The 12,161-nt window shown below is 31.4% G+C and overlaps 2 protein-coding genes across 5 annotated transcripts; both read right to left on the bottom strand.

Annotated features, from left to right (window-relative positions):
- On the bottom strand, window positions 6,484-7,154 carry LOC109334394 (54S ribosomal protein L19, mitochondrial-like). The gene has a single exon (XM_019570150.1). It carries the CDS (start codon window positions 7,104-7,106, stop codon window positions 6,645-6,647), a length of 462 nt encoding a protein of 153 aa, XP_019425695.1. The 5' UTR covers window positions 7,107-7,154; the 3' UTR covers window positions 6,484-6,644.
- LOC109334393 (UDP-sulfoquinovose synthase, chloroplastic) lies at window positions 7,815-10,627 on the bottom strand. Of its 4 annotated transcripts, XM_019570148.1 has the most exons (4): window positions 10,474-10,612; window positions 8,756-9,807; window positions 8,058-8,486; window positions 7,815-8,013 (listed from the first exon to the last, which is right to left on the bottom strand). In XM_019570148.1, the coding sequence occupies exons 2-3, from the start codon at window positions 9,773-9,775 to the stop codon at window positions 8,085-8,087; spliced, it is 1,422 nt and encodes a 473-aa protein (XP_019425693.1). In that variant the 5' UTR covers window positions 9,776-9,807; window positions 10,474-10,612; the 3' UTR covers window positions 7,815-8,013; window positions 8,058-8,084. The 4 variants fall into 4 exon arrangements, with proteins under 4 accessions (XP_019425693.1, XP_019425692.1, XP_019425694.1 ...); XM_019570147.1 differs by having other exon boundaries at window positions 7,815-8,486; window positions 8,756-9,815; window positions 10,521-10,627; XM_019570149.1 differs by having other exon boundaries at window positions 7,815-8,486; window positions 8,756-9,784; window positions 10,474-10,613.

The raw sequence follows: 12,161 nt of genomic DNA, 5'->3' as shown, positions 1-12,161 counted from the left end.
TCTTAATTGTGAGGCAAGAAGCAACCCAAACTTGACTATTTCCTTTTTTTAACTTAATCTTATTCAATATCGTTGAACAGTAGACACTCTCTAGTTTTTAATTTAATAAGGTCATATTTATTGCAATCATTTTTTAATGTACTCTAATGAAACTTTGAACCAAGCATAGCATTGAAACAATTTCTTAATCTTCGGTGGCCGATTTTGTTGATTAGAAAATCATTACCCTTCTCGTTATGCAAAGTCTAATTCTAGTATTCACCAAGCTCTTCATGTTCACATAACGTTCATAATTTTTTTGGCACATGGGAATTGCAAAACAAAGCAAACTTATAAGAAGACATAGAAATATTGAATAACGAGACAAGTTTCAAATTTTATTGATTTTCATCTTCTATAACTTTTCACGTTTTATATAAGCTACTCAAATATTGAAAAGGGGTAATAAAAAAACAAAGATTCTACTATTCCTATGTTGGAAAAAAAAGGAGAAAACATAAAATAAAATAAAAAAGAGGGATTGGTCCCTAAGATAATTTACAAACTATATAATATATATATATATATATATATATATATATATATATATATCCATGAATATGTCCTTCACTCATTCCTTTGAGGAAGAAGAACAATTCAAAAAGGTTTTGAGTCCTGTTCTTGATCCATAAAAACAACCCAAGAAGGTGGGAATTTAGATACCTTGTTATGAACCCTAGTAAGAGATTGTTGTCTCTTGTGAATATAAACAAGAGGAGAACTAGAAGGGGTAACTTTAAACATGCTCCTAGGTAGTGGTTGTTGCTGTTGATTCTTGTCTTCATTAGTATTAGGGTTTTGCAAAGGAATCACCACCGTTGGATTAGAAGAAGGTTGTGGTTTAGGACGAGGGTAGAAGAGATCAGTGGGGAAAAAGTTATATTGTTGAAGACCAGCCATTGAAGAAGAGAAGAGAATATTGTATGTTGATCACAAAATAGAGAGAGGTTGAAGAGAAGAGTATGTAACTTTTCTTAATGCAAATAACTTTCTTGGCAATTGTATTTATAGGGAGAGAAATAGTTAGGGTTTTCTTTTTTTGAAACTTTCTGTTTTGGTGGTTAGGGATTATAGTTTCTTTGGAGAAAGGAAAGGTGCCAAAGCCCAAATATAAAAAGATACTAGATCAAAATAGACAACTGATAGCATGTATGATAAGATAATGAAGATTAAAGTCTTCAAATTTGTTGTAACAAAAAAGTCTTCCCATTATAAATTAAATCAACTTCAATAATGGGGTTTCAAAGTAAGTAGTCAACAACCAACTATTACGTCTAAAATATAAGTTTACAATTTACATTCATAACTCAAAAGATAATTATTTATTAGATAAACTAATTTTTAAAATAATTCATAATTTCTTGTGATATGATTTTCAATTAAGAAAGCAAAAATCTAAATTTGATTTTTTGTGACCTTGCTACTGACCTTGGTATGGTTTCGATGAAGACATCAAAATCACCAAAAAGAAGAAAAGGAAGAATACTTACAAAGACAATGAAGAATCAAGCTTCAAGATATTCAAGACCTTTTAGTCTAAGTCTAAATAGGTTTTTTTATCCTATACTCTTAGTTATACAATAGTAGTAATGCTCAAACTATTTTTTAAGAAAATTGAAACACTTTAAAATATTTAAAACAATTTTCAAAAATAGTGTGTAACAGATTACTTCATCTAAGTAACAAATTACAAGTGTGAGAAAAGAGTTATCCAACTTAAAACTGATCAAAATCATCCATTATTGTATTTGAGTAACAAATTACTAGTGTTATTAAAGTTGAGTAACCAATTACTCAACTTGCTGTAATCGATTACTCTAATTTAACAATAAATGATTAGTGGACAGAAACCTTGAGTAATCAATTACTCAATGCTATATTCGATTATTGAGAGTTGTTGCATCAGATTTTCAAATTCAAAGTGAATGATGAGTTTCAATCCAAAATACATGTTTTCATTCCAATCAATTCCTACCTTTTCAAAGAGACATTTTGGCTGATTGGAAGTTCTATATAAAGGCATTGGAACTCACAATCACTACTCACAATATATACACAACTCTCATATAAATTTCAAAAGCTCTTACACATATTCTGAAATTATTTTCTGCACTTTTTGCAACAAGTTCTTAAACTTTCGAAGGTGTTTTTTATGAAGTTGCTTAAAGTGAAAGTGTTTCAAGTTTACAAACTTATAAAGAACATTATTACTAAGTATATTAAAAAGTTGTTTGGATTGCAAGTTACATCACTTTCATACTTGTAAAAGGCAATTCCACCATTGTTGCACATTTTTTCATTATTATTGCATAATACTTTCTTTCACGAGATGTGATAAGAAAGGGGATTAGAATCACTTGAAAATGTGTTTTCCAAAAGTGAATAATGATTAAGGAGTGTGTAAGGTACATAGAAATCTCGGGGTGAGATATTGTAATTGTAACTCATAATCTTTAGTGGAAAAATCTCTTATGCCGCAAGAGTACTGGACGTAGCCTTCGGTGGACAAGAAGATGAACCAGTATAAAAAATTTTGTGTACTCTCTTCTCCCTTATCTATTTGATTTTACTTATTAATTTTTTGCATATATTTTCCGCTGCACTTTAACTCTCGGTTTTGCAGAAAAAGTAGTCATTATTTTAAGTCAACTAATTCACCCTCTCTTAGTTGCAATCTCAGTCTTACATAAATGTTAAAATTATCCACAATCTATTCAAATCTAAGAAAATTAAATCGATCAAAATCTATTTATTAAAGTTAGTGGATTTAAATAAATATAATCTAATAAAAAGTTTTAGAAATGGATGAATTTAAATACACCCATTATATCTAATGGATATATTTGGGTGAATATTCAACCTATCAAAAAACAAACATTCATAAATAGGGTTCTTTGTTTTTCAATTTCATTCACTTGTATCAATTCTCACTTTCTTTTTCTCACTATCACTTTGATTAATTTTTTATTAAATTGAGATCTAGGGAATATGGATGTGGTCAATACTAAAAGTGTGTTTTTAAATACATAAGATATATAAGTATCTATTAAAAGTATTATATGTAGAACATTAAATGTTTTTATGCTCGTAGAATATTGAGAAGAGTTAACTTTTTTTTTTAAAGTTTAAAAAATCACTTTCTAAAAAAATTAAGAAAATAAAAAAACACTTTTTAAAAAAATTACATTTAAAAAAGTGATTTTAAAACAGTTTATTAAAATAGTTGTTTATAAAAGAATGATTTTATTGGAAAGTGCTTTTAATTTAGATTAAAAAAATCAAATATATTGAATATTCACCCATTTAAATCCATGAAAATGGACTCATAGATGATTATATTTTATCTATTAAAACTAGATATGAATGAATTGAATAATTTAAAATATGATTTAAATATATTTTTATGGATGGATAGGTTATTTTCATCCATCCATTATGATCCAAATTCAAATTGATTCATATTCATTCATTTGCCACCTATAATTTACTGTATTTTGATAAAAATAAAATCTTTAATATTTTGCTGAATCATATGTTAGATTAACTTTTGATTCACGTCTAACCTGTTTTGGGTCAATTTTGATTGTTTCAACTTGAATCGAACCATATAACTGATTAAATGACTTTAACCAAAATTAAAAAGAAATTCAGTTTCAGGTTTAATCTAACTTTAACATTAGTTAGAAGTTAGAACCATCCATTCACAATTCAAGGTAATAGGTGGATATTTCTCTCTAAAACATATGGCTCCACCTCTCAAAATATGATTCCCTTTTATATATTTTGAATATATTTCTACTAACATGTACCTTTTTTGGTACTTAACATTTACCACAAAACTCAAACACATTTATCTCAATTCTCCTTGATTAGGTTTTGAATACCTAAAAACATGGGGCTAACCATGTACAATGACTTAAACATAAATTCCTTCAAACCATTAATCATTTCCAAAACGTAATTTTTGATAATATAAGACTAAAAGGGCACGGGCATTAAAAATATAAAATATTTTCAAAACTATTATACTCCATTAATAGTTAAAAAAAACATTGGTGAAAATTTTTATAATAGAGAGTAAATGTTAATTTCAGTCTCTCATATTTTTCGAACATATAGATTTTATTCCTTTGAGAAAAACTAAAATGATTCCCAAAAATTTAAAATGTATGTCAAATTTATCTATACTAGATGTTATAAAATATGATAAAAATTACTAATTTGACCCACATTTAAAATTTATGAAACAATTTTGAGTTGTCAAAATTTGAATACCAAATTTATAAGGTTGAAAAATTTAGGAGACTAAAATGAATATTTCCTATATAATATATTTTTGTAATTAATGAGTAATCAATGGAACAATTGTGGAAAAAATCAACCCGTTCGGTGGCACGCACTCAATACTAGTATGAAAGTAAGTTCATCGCCTTTGAAAAATTACGTTTCTCTATGTAAAAAGTAAAAACTTATTTTCTCCTTAACAATCTGTTTCTTCCTATAAATAAATTCTCCATAAAAATTACGTCCCTTCTCTCTAAATATATTTTCCATCTTTAAAGAATAAAGTCTGTGTTGGATAAATCTTTCAAGACTTTCACAAAATAGTGGGTTATTGGATTGATTGGTATAGCTACTCCAAGTTTCTGGGGGAAAAAGCAAGTATTTTTTGTTCTTTTTTTTTGTATGTAATCATTTTGGGATAAATTATAAACTATTTAATTTGACCTTATAAATAAATTGATCATAAGATTAAACTTTGATTGTTGTTACTATAAATAAATTATTGTCCCTTTTTATCATCTTCAAAAATACAATTTTTTCCACCAACAAGATATTAGTCAAGTAATGTAAGTCTCACTGGATCCCAAAGGTCAATAGTTCGATTCCTGTAAGCGATATTTATTGGGATGAGCAAACCCGAAAAAGATTAGATCATTAAAAAGGTGAGAAATATTGTTGGTAATATATAAAAAAAGAACAAATCTCCCTCCTCCATCCATGCTAAAATATAATAAGCACTGTATATTTTCCCACAAGGGCTTCAAGCAGATGCTGTATTTTGCTGAGTTCCCATTTCCAAAGAATTACGGAAGCATCATATGCAAAGTATTGTCTTAATACTTTTACTTTCCCTGGAAAATTGTTTGCTTGACTTAAATTAAACAATTAAGAAATTCATTTACCACACTCATAGAACCATATGTTATACTTGTGCAGTCATCTATTTTTTAATATTTTTTCGAATCTTTGGAGTCTATGATATTTTCATTTTTAGCAATTCATTATTGGTCAAATTTCGTAAAGTAGGTTCAATGACCTATTTAGAAGTAGGTCTTGTGATTTATTTAAATGTCTTAATATAAATTAGACCATTAAATATAGTCTTAATTTTTAAAATGGCTGTCAATCTTGAGCATTTGTTAAGTTATTATTTTATCTATGCTTGTTTATTATTATTGAACCCTTAGGGAGAAAAAAACTAGAGCTAAATATCATTATATTTTACTATACAGAACTATATCATTATTATTGAATCACGGTTTTAATAGTGTAGCTTAATCTCATCAACATTCGTTCAGTGAAAAAATGTTGGATTACAAAACTGGATGATGAATTGGATTACAAAACTAAGGTGTAAAATTAATTCTCTACAATTAGCGGCAATAGTGGTTGGTCATGGAGGAACCAAAGACATGGCCAATGGAGGCAACTCCTATCTTTCACTTGTATCATCTTATCCAATGTGGAACTTTTATACTTTGAATATATCCAAATTGCCATTCTATTCCTAAAAGCAAACAAAATAACCACACAAAAAAAAACCCGCAAACTAATATTTTTGCTTAAATGCAGTACACCAAGTTGAGAGCAACAACTAAAAGTTAAATCTAATATATTGCATGCTTGCTTTAGAACAATAATAAGAAAAGGTCCAAAATGTCAGAGAAATGTTATAAAAAAGATAAACCATATATAATTATCAACATTCATAAACAAAACTCAAATGATTTGTACCAAGTTGAAATGCAAAATCTCAACTTTTACTCACCTCATGTTCCAACATTGGTTAGAATAGTGTTAGCCCATTACAGGAGACTTCGTGGTATATAGGGATAGTAAGATATATACAGCTTATCCAACAAGCGTTGAAGCTGCTTCAAGGAATGAAACACTACACAGTACACACCATCAATGAACACAAAGGCTGTGTTTGGCATCCTAACAAAAGAAACCAGAATGAAATGTTCTATCCTGGGACATAGATAACATGTTTCACTTTATGATCTCATGTACTATTCTATTTATAAAATAAACCAAACATAACATATATTCTACAAGTTCTACCAAATGCTGGAAGTAAGTCAAATATTCGAGTCCTGTGAGCAGTACTTGGTGGACCATGCAGCACGAAAGGATACCTTTGGTAGAACAAAAACCAAGTGCAACCATAGGGTTCATATTATTTTCATAGAATCTAGCATTTCTATGTCACTCATTACACATAGTGCAAAAACAAAAGTTTCATTAATCTCAAATTCCAATTCAAATACAAACTAAAATAAACACTTAAAAAAAACCATGACTCAACTCAATTTGATGAATTAATCAAGATCCTTAACAACCTGAATCCCCATGCTATTAGCGGTGCCAATAATGTTCTTACAAATCGATTCAAGATTCATATTCTGCAAATAAGGATCAGTTTGCTTTACCTTCGCGATCTCATACACGTGCCTCACCGACAGCGTCGACGCGGTCACGTGACCCGCCCTACCGCTACCTGAATCCACCCCCGCCGCTTTCTTCAGGTACCAAGCCACCGACGGCGTCTTAACGGTGAATTCGAATGTGTTATCCTTGAACGCCGTTATCTTAACTGCCATCGGCGTTTCAGGTTTGTACTTCTGTGTTCGCGCGTTGAAGTCTTTGCAGAACGCCATTAGGTTGAGACGGTATTGACCGAGTGCCGGTCCCACCGGCGGAGCAGGTCGAGCTCCTCCGGCTGGGACGGTGAGACGGATTGTCGCTGCAACGGGACGACGGAGCTCCTTCAAAGCGCTCATGGTGGCTGCTTGTCGCTGATGATTCCAAACCACATGTTCAGGGTATAAGGATTGTCTTGGGCCATGGGCTTCAAACTACGGGCTTTAGCCCATTTAAGTACATTTTCAAGTTTTTGGGCTTTTGCTTAATGTTTCTACTATGAGAGATCCTAGCCTCCTATCGCAAAAGTACATCTGTTATCCCATAAAGTGTGACATGAAGATTGGTCGAAAAAACGTATTATAATTAAAATTTTAAAAATTAAGTATTTTTTGACCAATTATAAGTAGTTGTACACATAAAGTGATACACTTTTTGGAATAGAAAATGTTCAATTGGTGAAAAGTGATAATCTTATTGAGATCCCATGAGTAATAACATAAGGTAGATTTTATAAGTCTTAGACAACTCTCCTCACTCAAATTTTGAAGTGAGTTAGACCCAACCACCATTAATAAGAATGGTTGAGATTGATAATAATAATTAGAGCTTTCGGAAATATGAATGTTGTGGGGAAGATAAATTGAGTCATGTTCAACTAATGTTGCTCATCATGCTCCAAATAGTTGGGATTATCATCATATTGGATAGTTGTTGAAAATTTGAAATTGGTTTAATATTTTGAATGCAAGTGGTTTAATATTTTGACTTGGGATAATTCAATACAAATTTTGATGCATTAATTGAAATTTTAATTAGTACATGAACAAATGAAAACATACTAAAAAAATAAAATTAGAATAATTATTTGCCATGTTACCCATTTCACTAATACATTTGGGTGTAGAACAATAAATACTTCCATATGCTAGAATAGACAAAACAGCAATACACACACATGGCTCTCATGGTAGAGAGCACTTTGAAGCACAAAGATTTACTCTATATAAGGTTACATAAATCCTAGAATAGAGCAACTTGAAATATTCAAGGCAATGCAGAATAACCTATCACCAGAAGAGTCATCATAGAGTTATATCAGCCATAATGAACCCACTTTAGTTTGTTACAGTTTTAGTTTTGACCCCAACTTTTCTCCAAGAAACACTAGGCATGATTTGTTTTGTGTCGACGCGATCTTTGTACTGAACAGCAAAGTTGAGCAGGGAATCAAGGAGAGAATCTGAAAGAAGGTGTGGCTTCAGTCCCAGCTCAACTAGTTTAGTGTGCTTGGCATTGTAATAATGCTCCTCTGCCTCTACTCTTGGGTTTGGTACTGATATAGATTTCACATCGAGGCCTAGCTTCTCACCTGCATTTGTAATAAGGCTGGCAAGTTGATTGACTGAAAATTGCTCAGTAAATTGATTAAAGACTCGGAACTCCCCGGCGTTTGCAGGGTTTGCTATGGCAAGCTCCACACATTGAACTGTATCTCTTATGTCAAGGTAGCCTCTAGTCTGAAATTTGCACATTCCAAAAAATACAAACAAAATATTAGCAGAAGAGCATTTCATAGATTTCTCCCACAGACAAGTATTAATTCAACTAATGTAAGAAGAGAACTATAAAAAATAAAGCAAAAAAAGATATAAACCACTCTATCTGAAGTTACCAAAATAATATAGCAAAAATCACATGAAGTTGTTTATGTCCTTGCAAGCCGTAGAAAAAGAAAATTACTCTTCTACTAACCAATAAGAGATAAACAAGTAGATGGGTATGTTACCTGGCCTCCTTTACCATATACGGTAAGTGGATGACCAACAGCAGCCTGAACACAGAATCGATTCAAGGCAGTTCCAAATACTCCATCATAATCAAACCTGTTAACCAGCTCTTCATGCATTGCAGTCTCGTCTGTTGTTACCCCATATACCACTCCTTGATTCAGATCGGTTGCTCGAATCCCCCAAGCCTTGCAAGTGAAGGCTATGTTATGTGAATCATGCACCTTACTAAGATGATAAAATGAGCTTGCTTGCTTGGGATATGGTAAAGTATCTGTCCTTCCATTGTGAGTAACGGTAATAAAACCTTCCTCAATGTCAATATTTGGAGTCCCATATTCACCCATAGTTCCAAGCTTAACCAGATGACATTGCTCTCTGAACTCTTTTATAGCAAAGAGCACATTGAGTGTCCCGATAACATTATTTTGCTGTGTAAACACAGCTCTTGACCGATCTATCATAGAGTAAGGAGCAGATCTCTGTTCCCCAAAATGCACAACAGCATCAGGTTCATATGACTGGATGGTTTCAGATAAGAACTCAAAGTCACATATGTCACCAATGTAGAGCTCAATACTTTTTCCAGTGAGAGATTTCCAACGTTGAATGCGATTCTGGATGGAGGAAATTGGTGTTAAAGAATCAAGTCCAAGCTGGTGATCGAAGAGTCGTCGAACAAGGCTATCAACAATGGCAACCTCATAACCCTTGTTAGACAGGTGGAGGGCAGTTGCCCAACCACAATAACCATCTCCACCAATGACAATCACTCGCTTTGGTTTAAAAGGGTCGCCAGAGCTAGTTTGAACTGGGGCTTCCCGGCTTGTTGAAACTGAAGTAGCATGTACTACTACAGAACTTTTTCTTGGCTTGTTTTCTTGCAAGAAAAGCCTTCTAAATGGAGATGTGGAATTCTTGCAAGAAAATGAAGCCGAACCATGATCAAAAGATTTTAAGTAAGGCTTGTTTCTAGAGGAGAGCGTCACGGAGCAAGAAGATGATAGTAACTGAGCCATCTGAGGTTCCTTTAAATACTGTTGACACGTTCCTGAAAAAGAACTAAAAGCCTTTCATTTGAATTTCACTTCAGATAATGAGAAAAAAAACTTAGTTCTCTTCGATAGTTCCACTAACTACCTGTTGTATCGGGTTTTCTCCACTAACAAATAGTGATATAAGAACAACTATCTGATAATTAAATTCAATAAATCCTAGATAACCACCTAGTCTCACAATTAGTTAGTGGAACTATATATAACAAGTTCATCAAGCAAGTAACAAAAGCCATGGACTAATTACATTAACCTCCAAATAAGTGTAACTCATGAAGGCACTTTCACCACCATGGCAAACAATGATCATTCCAATTTAAAAACCATTGAGCTGCATCACATATTGAATAAGACCAAAACACCCCTCAAACAAGCAATACTAATTCATGCACCCATTAACCCAGTTTCCAAACTTTGAAGATCAAGAGAAAGTGACAAAGAACAAATATTTATAATTTCATAAGCAAGCATAAACACAATGCAAACTGAGTGGAGAATTAATCAAATTACTTCAAAGTTACAAACTTTTCAATCCCACCAGACATAAAACATCATTTAAAACCCACCCACTTAAAATTATATAAAAAATAGAACCCAACACAACAACCTAAGACATAAAAATGAAAATAATTACAAGATAAGATAAGATAAGGAATTGTTACCTTGAGAGAAGACAAAAATGAAGTAGAGAGTGTAGAGTGAAGAGTCAAATTGAGTAATTAACTCTGTTGTGGGTTCTGGATAAACTCTGCAACTTTCATATTTATTGAAGTTCGAAAAAGGAAGAATGTGAAAACTGAAAAGGGATATCCTTTTTTCGTCTCTCTAATGGGTCTGTGTCGTTTTGATGGAGGCCCAATTAATTCAATTCTACTTATTTTAAAGCCCACAACAGAATCAAATAATGAAAAATGGGAGATTTGAAATATGAAAAAAAAAACGAGTTGGGATAAAAGTACTACTAGTAATTCTGTACCTAAAAAAAGTACAACTAGTAATTGCACAACTTAGCAACAATAAAAAAATACGACATTGATCATCATACTGACCAAAAGTTAAGGGTTCGATTATTGGGAAGGACAATCACACATTTCGAAAGAGATTAGTTAAGTACTCACAAAGTGAGGAAATATATCTAATAGCACAAAAAACTTACCCCAAGCTCTTTTCCGGTGGTAGTGAAACATTAGGATAAGGGAAATCTTTTTAATTTGTTATTAAAAAACTTAAAATTATGGTCATTATGATTTTTTTCTGCAGCTTGTTTAATCTTCGCTCAGTGCTGGAGAAAATTCATATCCTTCTCCCCAGTAAGAAACAAACAAAATGGTTGAAGAGTAATGATATAAAAATCAGCTTCGAGTGACTCGTTGAACTGTGAACCAAGTATTAGATCTATCTGAGTCACTTATCTAATTAATTTTATATAAAAAAAATGAAATTTCACAATTTCACTCGGCTGATTTAAGTGACTAGGTCAATTTATAATGATTTTACTTCACTCTACCACAATATCAGACTAAAACAAATCATATAATACTTTATTCCCAATTTCATCTCAAACTCACCTTGTTGTTTCATGATTATAGATCCACATTAGTGTGGTAACAGTCACTTCGTGCTTGTTAACTTACATTTTTATTTTCTAATTTTTGGTATCAAATATTTAAGTTTTATAAATTTTATTTTGTTGAATTAGAATATATTTTATTGAATGTATTTTACATTATAATTTTCATTAAGGGTACTTTATATTATATTTATTTGTCTTTATTTTTACATCATGAGTAGTTACACCATGTTTTCTTTTCAATTGTCCCATTTTATGTGATACAACTTTATTTTCGTAGAAAACATAATTACTAACTTAAAAAGAAAGTAATTTGGTGAACTGTGATAAAATGGTGATATATGGAATATCACATAAAATGAGAGATATCTTTTAGCTCATAATTGAATCTCAAAAGATTGTCACCCTCAAACATTAAAATAATATATTTCATTACTACTTTTCATAATTGTCTATTGTCTACTAGCTGTTTAAAAGGAAAGTTACATTGTCTTTATGTAGGCATGTTCTACGTTTTTTCTTCTACAGGTTTCTAACACAAGTTGTTGTACTTAAATTTGTCTGGTTTTGGGTATATTTTTATTCTAAATACCATACACCCACAAACTTTTGGTAATAGATTCATAAGTTAGATCTACTTCTATTTTATTTCTGTTTTATCAATGTTCTATGCCACCAAACTATCATTGTTCAAACTAAACTCTTACATGATTATATATTCTGAATGTTGGCTCGTTTTCACTATGATATAAGTGATGTGTATGTTGAATATAAGAGAGA

The sequence above is a fragment of the Lupinus angustifolius genome, chromosome LG19, assembly GCF_001865875.1.
Source record: "Lupinus angustifolius cultivar Tanjil chromosome LG19, LupAngTanjil_v1.0, whole genome shotgun sequence".
Taxonomy (NCBI): domain Eukaryota; kingdom Viridiplantae; phylum Streptophyta; class Magnoliopsida; order Fabales; family Fabaceae; genus Lupinus; species Lupinus angustifolius.
This window is presented reverse-complemented; position numbering and strand designations above follow the sequence as displayed.

Excerpts from the sequence above, each read along its gene's own strand:
- LOC109334394 (XM_019570150.1), bottom strand. The coding sequence starts at position 7,106 with ATGAGCGCTTTGAAGGAGCTCCGTCGTCCCGTTGCAGCGACAATCCGT.
- LOC109334393 (XM_019570147.1), bottom strand. The coding sequence starts at position 9,775 with ATGGCTCAGTTACTATCATCTTCTTGCTCCGTGACGCTCTCCTCTAGA. Across the intron at positions 8,487-8,755 it reads TATATGGTAAAGGAGGCCAG|ACTAGAGGCTACCTTGACAT; the intron begins GTAACATACCCA and ends TGCAAATTTCAG.